Here is a 20,332-nt window from a genome sequence, read left to right on the forward strand (position 1 = left end):
CTTTTTCCTTCCTCAATATAATAGTATAGTATAATACTTATATGAAAATATAAAATAAAATAAATACATATGTAACAACGTAAGGTCAAAAATTTATACATATAATAAGGTGATGTCAAAATAAATATATATAACATAGAATTCAAATACTTGTACTGAATTTAAAACCGAAAGTGGAAACGATTCACCCAAAGATTTGTAATGTCAAAAATACATATATATTTAATAATAATGTAAGTTAAAAATACTTATACTGAAAATTAAAACCAAAAATGACAATGGGTCTCGCCCAAGCATTTGAAATATCACGTACTTTGAGAATGTGCGTGCCTTGAGTCGAGTCCTAACCATAAATAATTAGTAACTACTATCGTAGACAGGCCGACTTGCCCACTTGCTTCGCAAATCCAGCAAATAAGCCACCGATATTACAGTCTGCAGTCCGTAGTGTCGATAACTCATTGTTGCCTCAGTAAGCAAGTAAGAAGTTCTTGAGGGTGCCAAAATACCATTTTGCCCCTCAATGTGAGAATGTGCCTAGATAGTTTGATTCATGCCTTGATCGCACTCCCACACTCCCCCAAAGGGCACCAATTAGACCTGTTAGAAATGCTTTGACATCCACATACACACGAACAATAAAGTCCTAGAGTGAAATAGTTGAAAGATGTGTAAAGGCGAACGCATGTTGTGAAACGTTCATTCGTGATCGCTCTCTTGATCAAGGGATACAAGATATAAAAACCTAAAATTAGAGGGACCATAACTCTGACCACTTCCTTCGAATGACGGTTTTCATTTCGAGCCACGCACAGAAATTGGTGCCAAACTCGCCAAACTCAAAACCTACATTTCTACCTTCACCAATTCCATCCTCAAAGACAGCTCAATCCTCAAGACCACTTGGAATTCTTTCCGGTAAGTCTGGTAAGCTTGTGAAAAGGTTATGCTCCTAATGTTCCTAGAAGAATCGATATGAAATTGGGCACACATTTCATCCAAGTCGATCCATCGTGAATTCCTCACTGATTTGGCGAGAAACCATGTCGAGAAGGCTAAAAGAACACTCAAGAGTTTAAGGGTCAAAACAAGAGCTTAAGGGTCAAAACAAGTCCATTAAATCCAGAGTACAAGATATCAAGATTGAATATATAACTCTGATGCTTGAATACCTGTAAGTACCTAACTTGGTTATGTGGTAGTAGTTTGAAGTTGTTGAACGCTAACTTGACTTGAACGGTAGTCTAATGAAATTGATGAACGAAAACCTAGACTTTCCCCAAACCGATATTCACAACATCTTGCTACAACAATAACTTCGGGAATATTCAATCACTAGTGGTGAAGATTCGCTGGATAAGGTGTTGATTGGGCAATTGAAGGACTGATGATCTTAATTAAAAACTTCAACATCTGAGTGGTTCTCCTGGACAATCTGACTTCTTCAGAAATGATACAAAGAACAAAAGAGTGACCCAAGAATGACTAAACATCTTTTAGGACCAAAAGGTGATTATGGAATTACGAACAAAGATGATGCGGACCAAAATGTCTAAGAGCTAGAGAAATTCCAAGAATACGGGATTCTACCAAAAGGTTCAAGGTATAGTCCTCACGGACTGATAGATAGTACGCTTAGTGAGTTGGTCGACAAACACTAGATCATCACCATAGGCTCCACGGAGGGGTGTCATTAGATTTTCAAGCCATGATGATAGCCATTGACTCTAGGTCGTAGATAGGATGGTTCACATCTTGTGGTCCCAACCATCGAAAGGCATAAACGTTACTGGATCATGCTGCATCAGTGCCCAGCTACACATTCGGTAAAACATCACCATAAAATTCGAAGTTGATCGACGTCATCGAAAGGTGTAAGAAAATAAAATAATGATTAGGTGAGACAACACTTCAATTGTCGGAAATTTCGTTCACACTCATCATCTCAAACAAAACTGGTTTACTTTCTTGCCAAAAATGGGAATAAGATCATGGTTAAAGAATCGTTGACAACTGTCGATAGAAATCAACAAGATCGATGGTATTTCATAATTCACGACACTCGAGAGGATTTTCGATTTCCAATCGTCATAACCTTGGATTTGGTAAGAATATCCTTTGCTACGCTCATGTTTCCCAAGAAAGGTACGTAATCTAAGCAAGGTTGACATTTGCGGAATTTGGTATAAAGCTAGATGTTGATGTTTTGTAAGTTTGACCTCGTTGTTGGAGTAGACAAGAATGTTATTGATAGGACAATCTTGAATCCGTTGGAAAATGCGTGGAATACTTGATCCGTTAGATTCATAAGCATCGTCGGAACATTCATCAACTTATTAAAAAGCAATGCAATCATTGAGAATTCTTCTATTGGTCCACAGAAATTCCCTCAGCGGAAACTACAAGCTCAAGAAAATTGATTCGGTCTACCTAATATGAATTTAACACCTAAGAGTATCTCCAAAGGAAATGTCAAAAAGTCCACATCAAAAATAACGGTAAAAAAAGATATCACTAGTGTTTTTCAACCGAAATGCCAATTCTTGTTTGGCATGAGATGGAAAGGCGGCAGACGAAGTTGTTGTCAAATTTGACAGCAGCTTGAAATCTATTTTTAGTAATTAATAAATGCTTTTCATAATTTTTGTACTTATCTTTTGTTTTAAAATACTAATTACAACTATGAAAAGTAAATAATGTAATAAATAATAGTTTAAATTTGAAATATCGGTTGGAAAACAAAATATAAAAAAAAGATCAATATGTCACATAAGCCTTCAAATTTAAATTTTACGTTTAAAATTTGACATCTCGATGTTCTAAACCCTTTATTGTCGACCGCCAAGTTGAATCCATATCAAACAAATTGATATGGCTTAATTTCAAGTCTATATCAAAGATTTCGCATATCAGGACTTGGGAGAGCAACTCTCTTACCAAACTATGGAGGTTCCTTCATTCATTTTTCCGGTGAAAACTGAAGCTGAGCCTGCATTAAGCTCTTACTTCTGGCTGTGATTCCGTACAGGATTAGATCTTGCGTCGGAATCGTGTAAGAGATACAGCTCTTTACCCAAAGGTTGTATCCAGGTTTTAACCGGAATATTTCCGCGCTGTCTAGATTCTTTGGATTGACCGGTTTGTATTGATCATGTGTTTCATGTCTAGATGAACTCCTTAATCTGACGACTCTTTAAGGCCCGTTTGGTGGGCAAGATTGGATTGGCAAGAATGGGTTACATAACCCACGTGTGTAATTGGGTTACATAACCCATCATATTTTCCCTTAATTCAAATTTACAGCCAATCCAGTCCATGTTCCAATTTGTCTCACCAAACATTGACTAGACGACGAGTCCAATTTAATTGGAAATAATCCATCCCATCCTGTCCACCAGACGGGGCCTAAAGTTTAACAGGGCTACATGTTTAAGATTTCAATCAGGAACAAATCAAATACAAATAAACTGGGCCAAAGTATATAAGAAATAAAAAATTGACCTTCCGGTTAAAACAAATATTTGAAAAACTACAACTTGTAATTTATGCCACAATTCAACAACACTGAAGGCAAAAGTAGCCTGCAATCTTCCCCTCCATATCAATTTTCACCGGGAAGCTCTCGTAGCGTGAAACGCGAGCCTCTGCTTGTATTATTATGTGTATTAGAGTATCAGTACGACTGTACGGGTGTTGAAAAGTTTTGGGAACCTTTCTCCGGAGCTAAAATGTTAGGTTCCCTCTTCATCCATGGTATAAACTGGTATTTGCCACACCTTGGTGTTCTTCTTTCGGTCATCAGTAAGACTGAGATCTGTATCATCTTCTTTAAATGTGTTGATGAACGTTTTAGCACCTGTCATGATAAGCCTCTCAATCATGAACAACTGGTAGTTGTTCTCAATCACAGGCTCCAAGATGTGGCTATAGTTTGACGAATACGCCAATTTGTATCTGCATATATTTACATGGTCAGAAACGAGGTCAGCAACAACTTTGTATGACAAATTTAACCCCTTTAACATTCTTTCGGAGCCAAAGGACCTTCAAGTCAAGGATAGCACAATCCGAAAAATAGTCAAATCATATAGAAACTGTATACCCCACTGGAGAGTTGAGACTAATAATAAGTAAATAAATTCTCTGAGCTTCCTAGTAAAGTAAGCACATGAAAATTGAGGATTCCATTGCAAATATTGAACGGTAACAGGAGATTAACGTGAAGTTTATTAGACAGAACGAGCATTAGATGACTTCAGAGGTCATAGTGTATGCGTAGATCAAACACATTATTCATTCTGTCATGAATGTTCACAACTCCAGTATCAAATAATTACAAATGTCTTTTGGCTCGACTACTTCAGTATTAGCTAATCCATAAGATCCTTCCAAATGCATTGTAATTGCTAAACCTGAATCCTACACATTTTCGGCCAATGGTACTTAGATTTCATACTGAACCCAGCAGTAACCAAGGGATTAAGTTAAACCATAACTAGCCAGAACAAATAACTGAAAGTTTGACACAGCACAAGAGAGCTCTGAGCTGTCCTTAACACGTTGGCATGACAAATAGTTCGTTTTAGCACAATGAACACAGGTTTTCATCTCTAAAGCAGATGGTGAAAAAAACCTGAACATGCCTGAGGGACTTACCTGACTGAGAGAAGTGAAAAAAAGCCCGGTGTCCTTTCATTTGAAGCAATATAAAGAGTTCGTCCAGATGGGACCCATTTTTCAATTCTGCGGAGAATAAACTCAGGGTGAGTATCCCTGTCCACATGAGGATGCAGGGTCCTGTTGATGCCAAACCTGTCCTTCCTGGTCTTTATTATATCACCACGACGAACATGAATGGCATCATAAACACCAAGGAGTTCCTTAATCTGTGGAATGATTTGGTCAAAGTCAGTAACAGCACTGACATGCAGAGGAAATAATTCAAGGGGAAACAGCAGGGCCTAGGGTAATTCTGCAGTATAATTAATGCATAACCTTTTTTCTTAAAAGTCAAAATCCTATCCCAAATTGATTATATACTACATGTGACAAATTTCCAAACATAAAAGAAAAATTCAAACTCAAACCGAGGTTTCGAGACATCCTGTCCTAGCTAATTACTCGAGGTGTTTGTCATACGAGTTACATGAAAATTCAAAACGACGTTGGACCCATTTCAGCTATTTAGCCCGCCCAGATCTCACAGGCATCTTTGTATGTCATTATCAAATGTCCCCTATACCATTCATATTTACCATGATTCTTGTATGTTTTTTAACTATGAATTGTATTATTCTGATATTTTGTTCAGTTATCAGCCTTTTACTATTATGAATTATTATGTAACTGGAAAAAAAAAATTATTACGTAATGGTTCATTATTACGTATGTTCAGATTTTGAGTGTTACAAAAACTTTCATTCAAGACAATTAACTATTGTTTACATGTAATTCAATTGTATTAATCCATTCCCAGTTCCAAAGCATCTACATAGAAGAAGCTCAGACAGTCAGTGGAGATGAGACATAATGAAGAGACCAGATAAAGTTCTGATAAAATTCCACAGACCAAGTTGGTAACGACAATGTAGGCAGATCAATCCACAATTGAGTAGGCAATCAAATATATGGAGACTTTGGAAACAGAAACTTTGAGGGAGGGTTGGCCAACAACATCTCGAGTTTTAGTTATAATAGTGACTGGGAAGCTACTGGGATATGATTATAGATGACATATATATAACTTAGAGCATCTCCAAAGGAGATGTCAAAATTGCCACATAGGCATACAACAGTAAAAAATGGCAGCAAACTCTCCAAACGAGCCTTCAGTTTCTTAGGTGGCATTGAGTCATTTGAAGGCAAAGCCTTTTGCTGTCAAATTTGACAGCAGATGTCAAATTTGTTAAATGATATTTTAATAAATGAATATAATATATAATAAATGTTGTTATATTTTTGAAATATTTGATTGGTTGCTTTAATCATTGGACTCCACAAAAAGATAAAAAATTTATTAAATGACATTATTATTTGACATATCGGGTGGAGCAAAATATTGTACAAAATGTCAAATTGCAACATAAGCTATCAACTATCATTTTGATGTTTAAAATTTGACATCTCCTTTGGAGATGCTCTTAGATTCGTATACAATAAGCAAACAGATGAGAGAGCAATTGTATGGAAGCATTAAACAATAGTCAGATATGGAATTTAAACTTGGTGGGATCCATTATAATACATACCTCATCAGCTGCATTCCTTAGCTTCTTTGCCACCATTGAGGGAAGAAAGGAGTGAGGCAAAATTATAGCACTACTATTTTTTCGGTCCTTGCACTCCATAAACCTATATGGCTGCCATTATGAATTCCTCAAACAACTAAAATTGATATTCTAATATTCATGAAACTTAACTAAAGAGACACATCTTGGTTATTTCCTAACTAAAAGAAATACACTAAGTTCCATCCAACAACCTCAATGGAGACTTTCAAAACTTTCAACCAAGTGAAACCGATATTCAATTGCATATTAACCCAAATCCTGTCTTGGCATTGGAACTCAGTTGTTTTTCAGTCAAGGAACTCAGATATTTAATAAACTAGAGGTATCAAGTAACAACCATTGTTTTGGATGCCGTTTTTGAGGCGGGGGCCTAGACAAGTTATCAGTAAATTGCCTCAGGCGTTGAGATGTATAGCAGATTGCAGGGTGCAAGGCACTGCAACTTCCAGAGTCTGCAACGGCGGCCGACGTCAAACCCATGGAAACAAGACAAGGAATCCAATGCCTTTTTTGTTTTCTTTGTGGTACTGTTTTTAAAGCTATATAACACCATGTTCTTAAGTCATCTAGGTTACCTTATGAAACAACCCGTTTCATTTATATGCTGAGTTTATAGACCAAAATTCTGCAAGTTTGTTTTCAGCAAAATCGTTGCAGTTTTTGTTTATTCCCTTTAGACTCCCCATCATCTTGTTCTTCCCCACAACTCAGCCCCAAATCAAATTTTCATAACCATGATTTCTTCCCAAAGACACAAACCAGCCTCCTAAAGTCGAATCTCCCGAATTCATTCTCTCTCTAGTTCTCTTTTCTATTTAGCGCTCTCTTTTTAATTATTGATATTACATAAAAACTTTTGAATTAAATAACTTATGTCTCGAGAGGCTTAAGCCTCGCTTTCTGGACCACAAATGCCTTGCCACACCTTTGAAAAAATTAGTAACACAAGGCTATGGGTAATGGGTATCACAAACCTAACAACTTTATTTGGGCCATTATGATTCGAAGTGGAGAATATATCTACAAAAATTGAAATTGATCCGCAGCCTATATTTAGGAGTTATAATTTAAACAAATACCAGAATTAATCTTTCTTCCCAAAATATGTTTGTCAACTATTATCTCGACAAGTCGACCGGCACCCACACTTGCAACACAAGTAGAGGTTTTAATGCTTCATCACCACCGAAGAAGCCAATCCTAAAGCTTTTAACAAAAAGGAAAATGAAATAAAATTTTACCATGAGAGAGGGCTTGCAGTTCTGTTTATGATTAAAAGATTTGAGAAACGACTGTTTTCTTTGAGATCAACACGACTAACTCCTTCCACATGAGCAGCTCCTCTAGCTTCCAACTTCATACTTGTTTCCCCTACCTGATACCACTTTTTTGAATTGTCTAAAATTACTGGTACAGTGCCCGATATGAGATCCATATCATACAAAGATTCCATGGAACAAGAGTTTGCTGCCCATCTAACAAATGAAATGAGGCCCCTTCAGATTGTATGCTATATGCGTTTTGATAAACCAAACAAGTACATACAAAAAGGATATTGAGGTAAAGTACATATCTCAACCTACACACTTAAAGATGTAATATGTTTTATTTGTGAGAAAATTGCAAACTTTAAGCACAGAAATGGCATATTTTTTGCAACAAGTAGCAGTAATACTATTCCACAGTTAAAGGGCATTCTCTTAGCAGTAAAACTATTCCACAGTTAAAAGGCATTCTCTTGAAACCCAACTAAGAGGTAGAAACTTACCTTTCTTCTGAAATTCCATCATTTGAGTGATGAACGATTGCTTTCTTATTGTGCATTGGGTTGAGACACATTCTCGAAGGCATTACAAAAGTTCTGCAAACAACAAGTAAATTAATACACAATGTTGCATAAAATATACTGTGTTGGTACTTTATTAATTAGGTGGTAAATTTCATGGAAACTACTAGTTTAGTGATTATTATGCTTAATCACATATTACAAGGAACCATAACATCAACATCAACCAGTTCGATGTAACAGAACAATACAGTTCATAAAAAAGAAATCCAAAATTCCCTGTTGCACAAAACAATAACAGCTAAATCTTCCAAAAAATAAAAAATCTATACGATCTACAAGGTCACAAACTTTCCAGATCTAAAATGCTAACCTAGAAGTTCTCCCCATTTAACTGGTTCTTATGATATCATATATGATCTACAATTCAGTGTCTCCCACAAATCTTCCAGAAACCAAACACATCATAAACCCCAAACCAGAACAAAAAGAAACTCAATGATTTTAGAACCTTAAAATGTACCTCTGAAGGAACATGGCCTCTTCAAGAGCACACCTAAGGCTGGACTCCTGGTGGCCCAATCCTGCACAAGACTTGCAGTGTTTTCCAGGGCAATCAATTCTGTCACCCCAGTAGAGGTATTTCTCATGGCCACTTTGGTGGTTTTGGCTCTTGTACTTGTCTTCGGGCATGCTTTCTAGGATTTTTGGAGAGGATATATAGAACCCACTAGTGGATATGAGAGAGGAAAAGAGGAAGAGGAGTGCAATGGCAGCTATGCAGATGGCAAGGAATATGATTGGGGAACTAGGTCCTGGTTTGGACTTTTGGGTTCTAGGAAATGCCATTAGAATTGACTAACGGCGGAGCCAAGATAGTTAGTTGGGGTGGCTACACCTCCAATCTAAACATAACCTTTCTTCGTTTTTCAAGAATATGGACTCTTGCGTGCAGATATAATCCAAGCTATACGACTCTTCACAGAGAGATAACCAGTAATCAGCTTCCTTTGGTAAAACCAAGGACAACAGAATCGCTAGCCTGCACAGAGGACGAGAATTAGCACACAAACTAGCACAGCAATGACATAAGTATTTGACAACCTTTTAATATTTGGAGAGAGATAGAGCATGAGTGGAGCAATAAGTAAACACATCCTTCGAGAACTCTACATGAAATGAAATAGAGTTACTCACAGCAATTGTAAAAAGGATATATCCTGGTCAGTAGTCTATCCTATCACAAAGTACAATAATCCTAGAGCAGCAAGGAAGAGAGAGAGAGAGAGAGAGAGAGAGAGAGAGAGAGAGTTGGTATGAACATAATTCATTTCATTTCGTGTTTTGCTCCTACACAGACCATATGGACTAGGAAAAGAGGTGTGGATGATTATTTTGGAGTCCGGGCGCATGTATAGTGAGGATACGTATTGAATGTGAATGCAATTAAATGGCTGAGATGAATTTATACTTTAAAAGAGAATGGTAAAATCTAATTTAAAAATTAAAATAAACTTAAGGAGAATGGTATATAACTCATTTCATTTCATTGATATAGTGTCGTACTCATACTTGTGCTCCCTCATTTCATTTCATTCCATCGTTTGGGCTCTCTCCCATTTAATACCAAGAAGAGCGAAGGGTGCAAAAAAAGAAAAAGGAACACCATATCCCGGGTTCGGCCTAAAATCAATCTCTATTGCTCATACACACCTCAATTCCTCTGAACCTTTGCCGACCAGAAGGTTGATGTCTATGCACTTGTGTGATTGCATCCATCCATAAGTGGACAAGAGAAATTCCAGATATACCAATTTGACCATTTCCACAATACAAACGCAAACTCCGTTTTCTCAACAAAATTGACAAGTCATGTAATACAGCATTCGTTTCAGGATGATGCCAGACACACTGCAATATGTATGTACCAACTTGGGGAAGCCAGCCAACACAAAAAACCAAATAGCACAGCAAAATTTATCAACTTGGAGTTGCAGGTGTTATACTAGATTGGCGTTTTTTAGGTTTTGAATCCAAAATCTTGTAGCGGAAGAGCAAAATTGTCTGTCAACTAAAACCGGAAAGAAAATAAAATTTGTTCAAAGAGAAACGTGGATCCAATGATTCCTTTCATTTCACCAGAAAATAATATTAATAATAATAATAATCTAAGTAAGGTGGATTCCTAATTTCCTAACCTCCATCTAGTATCCATACATTTATAGAAAAAGCAGTCATGTATTCTAAATTATGAAATTGTAGGAAAATAGGAAGAAGAAGAAGAAAGGATGATACCTTTTGTAAATTGACAAGGAAACCAAGATTAGTTTTGGGTTGGAAGTTGGAATTGTCTGCCCAGCTCCCCCAACTGTGAGACTGAGACTGGGACTGTGGGGGGACTGCGAGAGAGAGAGAGAGAGAGTGGAAGAATTGGAGATTGCTTTTCTTCTCGATTGATGAAAAATGGATTGCTTGCTGGGTTCAGTTTCGTCCAGGATGAGATTGAGAGAGTAAGATTGAAGGAGGCGAAGCGAGCTGTAGGAGGAGAGGAGACGCAATTTCTTTCCAAGAGGTGGTGGAGCTTTGTCGGAGAAAGATCTAGAGAGAAATTTTTTTTTTTTTTTTTTTCAAATAATAACGGGGGCAAATCACGATTAATAAATATTTTTTCAATTTATGTAATTAAAATCACATCATTTATTTTAAATCCTACCAATATAACTCTCAACCATTCCCCACCACCACCACTGTTGTTGCTGTCATTAACATCCTCTCACCATTGATGTTACCATTGATGTTGCCATCACCACCTCTACAACCACCAACCTTACACCATTGGCATCGCCATTACATACCGCCACCCCCATCATTTCCACCATGCCTTCCATAATTGCAACCTCTACAACCCCAACCACTGTACCCTAATATTGGCACCACCACCACCATAGTCACCATTGTTGTTGCTATCACCATAACCGTTGCCGTCTATTAGTGTCAAAACTCAGATAGAGCATGAGTGGATTCAACATGTATTTGCTCCGAGTGTTGCTTTCAGTCGCAGTGCCACGAGATGGCTTGAAAGAAAAAGAGAATAGGTGTGCCACTGTTGGAGACTGCCAACAAACAATAGTGTGTTTAGAATTATATTGTGTTTGCGTGTAGATCTGACTTCTTAACCATATGATTGTGCTTCGAATGAGACGCTGGTTCGATTAAGCTATTTTTATGTCTGAGGGAACAAGGACTTGAAATCTAATGCGAAATAAGTGCTTGCCTAAGTTGGAATTGAAAATAAAAGTAGAAATAGAAACTGGAAATTGAATATAATCATTTCATGATGAAATCAAGATTACAAACACTTACATGAGCAATTCAAAGTTGATAAGCTAGTCTAAATAACTGCAAAGTAAATAAACTTGAAAACTTAAAGAAAGTAGTAACCTTTAGCAAGACTCAGGTCGTGTAAGGTAGAATAATGCTTGAGGAGTCCATTGATATCATTGATGTCAAACTGGACAAATGGGAAAACATTTTCTTAAAGAGGTGATCAGGGTTGGTAGGAATGTTCGTCAACAGAATCATACCACGAGGTGGCAAAGCTATAAAAGTTTTAGATCTCATGGATCATAGGTAGTGTTTACTTTCAAGAAAGCTTAGATTTGTAGCCAAAGAGTTGAGAGAGTTGATGAAAAGCAGTTGGGTTGATTGAAGAATCACTGGAGCTTTGAATAATCGTATAGATTGAGCTTGAAGGCATGTGGTCCTATTTATAGGCGGTTGGGGAAGAGCAACCTCGGCTGTATAGTTGAGCTGGAGCAATGGTAAATCTATCATTTGATATTGACAACAACTACAATTCTTGGTTGGTGTCCTTATGCTGAGATTTATGGCGCATCGTACAATTGTTATGGTGATGTTAGTGTTCTGGTATAACGTCCCTCGTTCTTTAAAAAGGCAAGAGACTCTCAGGTCTGGGTCTGGTCGTCGATGTGGTAGATGCGCTTAGGGGAGGGTTAGGTTCAAGCCCTTAGACGGTTGCAGAGTAGTGAGGAGCAGTCGTCTGAGCCCTAGAGAATTACCCTAGGTTGGGATTTGAAGTTGGTGGGCCGTTGTCGTAGGTCTTTGCATAAATAAAAATGGAGCAACCCCATAGCAAAATTTATTTTTATTCATAGGCTAAACACCATCGTTGCCACTAACCCTAAAACCACCAACATTATACAATCACCACTATCATTGCCACAACAACACCACTACAACTGTCGTTGCCACCGCCCCTACCAATATTGCTACCCCTTACTCCACCAACCATCACACCCTACTATTGGCACCACCAACATGCCCCACCAATGAGGCTGCCATTACCACCACAACTATTGTTGCCACTACCCGGACTACCATGTCCATAGTTGTCATATACACAACTATAGCACTTTTACATTAAAATTTACCAAACACTTTTACATTGCTTTTCTATCACACCACGACCCATGAATAAGGACTATTCACAAGTTAGGATGTGAGCCATATCTTAGCTATAGAAGTAGAATCTATAACCAAGACATGATGATGCAAATTAAAATAAAATTGATGTAACTGAAATACAATACTTGTATAACACTAATAACTTTTACATAATAAACGCTTGAGTGTAATACTTAAAACTTATCAAATATACAGCGGAATAAAAATTTGCAATGATCACTAGTTCACAGATTGGTTCTCAAAATGAAACAAGTATCTACCAAACAATAATTAAAATGTAGTACTTCTTGCAAATACATAAAATATATGCAAATGAGATGTATGAATGTACTTACTCCCTTCTAACTCGCTAACAGATACCTACCATACCCAAGCATGCATGTCGCATACTATACTTATACCACGTAATTCCAAATACCTTACAATATGAGTTAATACTCGTTCATCCCTTAAGCCCAATTTTCATAATTTAATTCTCAAATTCCACTCTATTATATAGCCACTTCCACCCCCCCCCCCCCCTCCTCCTCCAATTGTATACTCCAACCCTTCCCTCGACGCTTGACATATACAAGGTTCCATTATTTTATATCCAAGACATCCCTTAAATATATTCACAACTCCACCATCTGTCATTTTAAAAAAAATTCCAAACGAGCTCTTATTTATTATTTTTATGTTATTTACCAGTGAAAGCAATAATTGCCCTTTTACTCATTTCCTAAAAACTTGCCAAGAAAGGCAAAAGGTAAAAGAGTAGTCATGCTTAATTTATTTCTTCCAAAGGGAAATCCCACATTTTGGAGAAATTATTTGACAAAATAATTTGAACAAGATCACAGGAGGATTTTATTAACAAAACTAAATTGACAAAGACCACAAAACTCACTTCAGTTTACAACAGGACACTTTGTAATCTGTAAGGGTAGTAATCCTACACACATTCTGTGATCTACTGTCTCTCACTTGTACAACCCTCCTCTAAGCTTCAACGGCACCAATCATGGAGATGAGAATCAAGGAAACGGAAGGCCGCGGAGGGTAAAAGAAAAGAAGAGCAAATGACGAGTATGTGCTGCAGATCCTCATAAAATGAACCTCTCGAATTAAGTACACATTTTGTCCCCTGGGACATTCGAGGTCATTGGGAGTAAGGATGGAGGAATCAAACTGCATGTACTAGTTTACGCCTTCTGAAATGAGCGCGAAGAAACTCCATGTAGTAGTCTAACAAACCCTAGAAAACTGAGCTTTCCATCAGAGTGTCTTATCCAGTCCTGGAGAACAACATGAACTGGTACTGATGGGCTAAGTCCCAATTCCTGATAAAGTTCAATTTGTAGGGAGAATTCAGTTAGCACGAAGATGGTTTTTATATTTTATTGATTGGGAGAGAGCATACCGAAGCAAGTTCCTCTATCATTATTGGTCTATTTCCATCCTTCTCAAACAGCTCATATGCTCGCCTTGCATGTTGCTCCCAGCTCTCCATCCCTTCCAGCTGATGCACACTTATGGCAGACGCACAAAATTCTTCGAAATCCAGCTTTCTATACCGAAGAGAACTGATCTGCATGAAACACATATACGACTGCACACTTAGCTACAATTATTATTTTACTTGATTGGGGGAGGCATAGTTTTGATTAAAGAGAAACTAAAGAATATGCACACTTAGCAACGTTACCATGTTGACGTAATCTAGAACCCGCGAATCCTTCATGGCATCAGTGGAGTTCCTTGTTACACCCTGCTGACATACCAATGTTACTTGAAACGACTTCAGAGATGATTAAATAATAGAAAGCCAAGTAAAGAAAAAGTGCTAACAGTCTTGAAGTTCTGCATAGTGATGAATCCACTTTTGTTTGGCCCTAACAATGTAAATTGGTTCCGGAGATAAGCCAGCTGCGCTACACTTAACGTCTTTGCAAGAGTCTGTCACAATATAAAAACTTATTCATTCCATTTGTCATTGCTTTGAGAAGTGTCAGATATTTACACTAATGACATAAGTTGAGATAGATATGAAGCAATTATTTCAAAAAACCAATTCTCCGAGATTCGATTTTTCTTTTAGTTGTTCCTCACTTTCTCTTTTAAAGTCAGCCCTGACAACCGGTATAATGTTTAGGTTGTCAGACTTGACTGTTTAGACTAATTCAAAACCTAGAATAGAATAGGGGTTCAAATCAAGAAAAAAGTGCAAGAGCAACTGCCAAACCTAAGAGACACCAAGAGAGACACTCAAATAGTATTCACGAAACGAAAATGATGAAAAGGAAGAGGGTAGATCAAGAAAATAGAACATATTAAGGTGTCAATACTCACTAGTTGTATCACAAATTAATTGCAATAATGAGACATTTCAATTTCAGTCAAGTCCAAGACACACATATAAGAGAGAAAAAGATGAATAAACTTATTACTGCATACCCCTAATGCTGATTTTCGTAAAGCAGATGAGCATATGTAAGCATTAACAAGTTTGTACACTATCATATCCATCGGTATCTTGACCTCGTGATAATTGGCTAACCATGGATGACCTGAAAAGAAAAGTTGGTTGTCAGCATCCAAATTTCCAACCAAAATATGAATTTATCACAAAGAATATGACACCCATCACACCGCCCTTGGAATAGATAGACAGTAAGAAGATCTGGATCTTCTCCATTTAACACTCAAATGGAGATTAACAGTTGCAATCTACAGAGTCCAAGAATCTCAAGGGTACTCGCATTCAGGAGGAGCTGAAAGCATGTCACCTTTATGATCAGCAACTGGCACCCTCCATTTGAACTTCAAAGGGAGAGAACCCTCTTATAAAGAAAAAAGGCTAGAGTTGTCATTTCAGAATGTGTTTCGCAAAGGAATGACACAGGGTGGAGGAAAAATGGATAAAATCAAGTCGTCATCAAAAGTACCCATTTTTAACATAATCCTACAGTTGACGGTAAAGAAGGGCCTTAGTAATAACTTGGTGACTTACATAGAGCTTGAGCTGCAGTTAATCTCTTACGGTAGTCCTTGTTCAGGAGTCTCTTTACAAAATCTATCGCATCAGATGATAAAGAAGGCCAAGGAGCTTCATCAAAGCTCGGATCAGCCTTTAGTACAGCTCGAAAGATGCCAGACTCGGTCCGGGACCAAAAAGGTCGGCTTCCACACAGAAGGATATAAGCAATTACACCGATACTCCACATGTCTGCTTCTGTCCCATATGACCTATGTAGAACTTCAGGAGCCACGTAGTATGCACTTCCTACAATATCATTCAACCTCTCATCTGCAGAAACTTAAGTATTAGAGCCCAGTGGCCTTCAAAATTAACTAGAGTAAGATACATGCTAGGCAGTAGTCCTCAGTCCCAACCTGGTTTTACATAGTCAGAGAGTCCGAAATCAATGGCCTTCAATGGGGACTTCTCATCGCTTGAAGTAAAAAGGAAATTCTGGAGCAGAAAAATATCAAATCAGGTCAAGAAAAGAGAGAATAGGGCATAAAATGAGGACAAATAATAAGTGTTTATCTATCACATTATTTTTCAGACCAGAAAGGATATGTCAACAATCAGTACACGTGTGTGCATATATCTGAAAAAGGAAGAAGCCTAACCAACATATGAACTAAATCGTATTAAAGGAATGCATCCAGTTAGAAAAGAATCATATGGCTTCCAGAGTTGTCAGTGATGCGGGATGTGAGATGTCTCTAAATCGCATTAATAACAGTCAAGTTATAGCTGTTTCGGAATTCTAGATATTTTTCAATGAGCCAACAGTGATTGGTGACATTCAAATGCAAGATTAAAACAGGAAAAGTTATTACTACCAACACTTTTAATTACTAATTACTTTTTAAATTAATTTTAGTATATGCAGCTGCCTGAATAAGGTAGAATGAATGAACTGCTAAATATATCTTCAATGAACGAACTACCTCTGGCTTGAGGTCCCGGTGAACCACGCCTTGGAGATGACAGTAGGCAGTTACACTTAAAATCTGAACCATAACTGCCTTTGCATCATCTTCAGAATATTTTCCACCCCTAGAGAAGAGAATGAAAATTCAGCGAGTTTGAAAGAAAGATACAGAACAGGCTAGTGACTTCCCAAGAGTAAGAATTGTGTTCTTTCTTGCAGCACAAAATAAAAAACCTATTAGAGCAGGTACCTTGAAAGTATACTATCCAACAGTTCACCTCCTTTGCACAGCCTGGAACAAATGACATTGAGTAAGCTCTGAAATCTTTAGCCTAAATTGTAGCATCAAATTCCATATTTACATATATGACACTTTACTGTAACGGTATATGATATGCAGCCAAAAACGAAAAATGAATCACCTCATAGATTCAAAATTGGCCCAGTAATGAACTTATCCTGCAGACCCATCTCTATGTTTTTCAGTATTTTAAAAAAACTAGTTTTAAGACTCGCCTAGGAAGTTTCTTGGGTGGGGCTCTGAAGAAAACTGGGCTACAGACTAGCCTAAACGCCTAGGCGACCTGGGTGTTTGAATTTTTTTTTTTTTTTTTGAAAAATTAAAACAACCCAAACCCAAAACGACGTCGTTTTGGGGGTTTTTATAAAATTCATGATAATTTTATGTTTCTCTAACTTAGTTTCTATTGGTTTATTATGACTTTATGATGTGAATTAGAGAAATAATAATAATGGTCAAATATTTGATGCTTGGCATGCTTGCTTGATTGTTTTACAAAGTATTATATAATATAATATTATTATATTAAGTATTATAGTAATTTAGGTACCGTCCTTAAGGCTATCCATGAAACGCATTGGCTTTGCCTTTGCCTTTTAAAACATTGATGTTCTTAGAGAGCATATCTAGATTGATCAGACAGATATCTCAGTCATGTCCATATTAAAGTTAGGCTTCAATGCACCCTGATTATATAACTAAATCCAATGTTTTTGGTGTCAACAAAGACACTTTAAAGCTATGTCCAAGCTGTTTTACTGGAGTTCATATGGATGCAAGTTGTCACATGTTCAACAGACAACTTTGGAAGCAAGTATGGATGCAGCAAAAAAGGAGATTCAGGTAACCGGATCACAATCTTAAGCCAGTGAGTTTATAAAACAAAAAACATAGAGAATAACATAAGCCACATGCATAACATGAAATGTAGTTTAAATGCACATTCAGAAAGTTATAGCAATCACAACTTACTCCATCACTACATAAACGTTGTCATCATCTTCATAGGCCTCGTAGAACTGCACTAGGTTCTTATGTGTTAGAGCTCTTAGGATCTTCACTTCTCTTCTTACATCCTCTATGCCAATTGCCGTGGTCATCTGCAGAAACATCCTTCATTAGAGGCTGTTCGCAGTCTAATGATGTGGAATGAAATGTGTCCTCTTAGTATCCTTACATTGTAAGAACATAACGAAAGCACCAGAGAAATTTATGAATATTTTTTCCGTGTTGAAGTTATGATAAAATGTCATTATCTATATCATGTTTTCTACTTTCCTTCACATCAAGCCAAACAATATAATGGTGCAAAGCTGCACTGGCTTCACTAAGATTGAGCACCGGTCACACACGTATGCTTATCACCTTCATATAAATCAAAAATACCATCTACAACCAGCCACTCATGGAGAGGAAGAATACAGGCATTCAACACAAAACAAAACTTCCTTTAGGACCTTACTGACATGATATATTCTATATCATAGCCAAAGGACTAACTAGTAGAAAACACGCAACGGTAGAGTATACAATATCCTCTTGAAAGTAAAATCTAATGAACCTTTTCATCCTTAATAACCTTGCGATATTTCCAGCACAATTCAACACAGTAAAAAGTTAATCAGCGCCCGGAGATGCTAAAGATAGTGACAGAGTTCGCTAAATTTGTAATATAGGATTAGGAGGTATGGCCTAAGAACATTAACAATAGGAAATTAAGGTCATATATTTATATATTGGACAGAAGCAATACAATCAAACTTCTATCACAAGTTCAGAACTAAGACAATTCAATTATGAAACTGCATTTGAAACAATAACCGAAAACAGAAACGAAGTTGTTCAACAACAAAAGACATAAGACATGAAATTCGGACCTTTGATTTTGGAATAACCTTGACAGCCACATCCTGGCCCTTCAAGCTTCCCTTCTTGGCCTTGGCAGAGCAAGTATACCCGAAATGCCCGCGCCCCACCTCGTCACCAAGCTCATAATGGCTTACGAACTGTTTCGAAAACCCGAAACTCTTGTCCAAGGCAACCTCACACTCACTCCCTTCAGGGATTGAGGCCTCATTGGGCTTCACAGAGCCGTGCCTCCGAGCAAGCAATGCCCGAATGTGCTTCGCCGGAGACGGAGGCGGGAAAGGCCGCTTGAATATGCGCAGAGGCGTGGAGCTGACGCTGGAGTTGGCAGGAGAGTTCTTGAACAGACTTGGCAATGGACTTGGGCTGTAAAATGGGAAGTTTGAGGATTTTGAGGACTGGGAATTGGGTGCTGCATATGCCTCGTTTTCGCTCGGAATTGTGGGGTCTTGAGATTGGAGTTGTGGGTTTTCTGTGGGTTTTCCATGACACAGTCCCATGGATTATTCAATCCCAGAACTGAATTGGTAAGAAAAACCCAGAAAGGATGTCAAATTTCCAAGGAATTTTGTAGAGCAAGAGCGAGGTGCCCAAGCAAGAAGATCTAGCAAAAGGGAGATGCCCAAGCAAGAAGATCAATCTGAGAAACTAAAAACAAAAGCAATGCAACTTTTTTGTGATGATAAAAACAATGCCTGACAGAGAGGTGAAGGATCAAACAACTCACCTGAAGAAGGAAATTATAGGTGAGGAGGGGAGGGAAGTGATGGTGGGAAGCAAAAGCAAAGGGAAAGAAAACCCAGTAAAAAAATTGCAAGAAGAAGGAAGGAATGAGATGAGAGGGAAAAAAAGTGGGGAAAAAAGATGCCTACTTGAGGCAGCAAGAAAAGAAAAGGAACAAAGAAGACCCAATGCCTCCTTTTTCCGCTTTATGCAAGCTTTTCTGATAATGGTTTCTATGTGTACGTAGCTATAAAACTTTCACCACGTCCAAGCAACTTATATGAAATCAGTTCACTGTAACGTTGGTAGTTTGATTACGTTATGTTCTTGGAAAAAAGACGCTACGTCGACGGTTTAAGTGCTTCTGGTGGGAAGGAAGTTGCTGTTATTACTCTGGTTACAGTGAATTCTTCTTTGTATTCTTTCTTTTCGTTTCTTTTTTGTTTTATTCCTTTTTCTTTTCTTGTTTTTTTTTTATTCTCTCAGCATCTCTCTCTGGTGTCTAATAATAATAATGAATGATAATTATGGAGGGAAGTGGGGTTTGGGTTTGGATTCTTCCAGCCTGTCGTTTTCGATCCCTCGAAACGAAGATGGATATGTTGCCTTGTATGCCTAAACGTTGTGAATTTGAGTTTGCGTGTGTGTATTTGAGCTTTTGACCGGCTTTTGCTCGCCTTTGAATGGAGAGGTTTTTTTGGATGGGGATTTTTCCAGATTCTCAAATCGTATCTGTTCATTATACATCGTTCGATTAATTTTTGTTAGGTACTATTCATATTTCATTTTAAATAAAAATATTTAAAATAATTTTTAATCATACGATGTACGATAAACGGACACGATTTAAGGATTCCTAGAATCCTCACAAAGAAGACCCGGAGAGGATCCTCATTTGTGTTTTTGGTAGGTGAGTGAGAGAGAGAGAGAGAGAGATCAAAGTGGGGTGAGATTA

At 37.6% G+C, this 20,332-nt stretch overlaps 2 protein-coding genes across 3 annotated transcripts; both read right to left on the minus strand.

Moving 5' to 3' along the window:
- Positions 1-3,345: 3,345 nt before the first annotated feature.
- LOC137745387 (uncharacterized) lies at positions 3,346-10,887 on the minus strand. Of its 2 annotated transcripts, XM_068485336.2 has the most exons (7): positions 10,372-10,887; positions 8,600-9,118; positions 8,059-8,151; positions 7,532-7,765; positions 6,249-6,351; positions 4,657-4,886; positions 3,346-3,954 (listed from the first exon to the last, which is right to left on the minus strand). In XM_068485336.2, exons 2-7 carry the CDS (start codon positions 8,923-8,925, stop codon positions 3,732-3,734), a joined length of 1,209 nt encoding a protein of 402 aa, XP_068341437.2. In that variant the 5' UTR covers positions 8,926-9,118; positions 10,372-10,887; the 3' UTR covers positions 3,346-3,731. The 2 variants fall into 2 exon arrangements, with proteins under 2 accessions (XP_068341437.2, XP_088537475.1); XM_088681349.1 differs by lacking the exon at positions 7,532-7,765 and having other exon boundaries at positions 10,372-10,724.
- Positions 10,888-13,386: 2,499 nt separating this feature from the next.
- On the minus strand, positions 13,387-19,774 carry LOC137744912 (CDPK-related kinase 7). Its single transcript, XM_068484727.2, has 11 exons — positions 18,666-19,774; positions 17,761-17,888; positions 16,738-16,779; positions 16,504-16,612; positions 15,937-16,015; positions 15,554-15,850; positions 14,998-15,110; positions 14,392-14,499; positions 14,249-14,311; positions 13,964-14,131; positions 13,387-13,883 (listed from the first exon to the last, which is right to left on the minus strand). The coding sequence occupies exons 1-11, from the start codon at positions 19,152-19,154 to the stop codon at positions 13,746-13,748; spliced, it is 1,734 nt and encodes a 577-aa protein (XP_068340828.2). The 5' UTR covers positions 19,155-19,774; the 3' UTR covers positions 13,387-13,745.
- Between the last annotated feature and the right edge of the window lie 558 nt (positions 19,775-20,332).

The sequence above is a fragment of the Pyrus communis genome, chromosome 12 (genome assembly GCF_041283825.1).
Source record: "Pyrus communis isolate YQ-2024b chromosome 12, ASM4128382v1, whole genome shotgun sequence".
NCBI lineage: Eukaryota > Viridiplantae > Streptophyta > Magnoliopsida > Rosales > Rosaceae > Pyrus > Pyrus communis.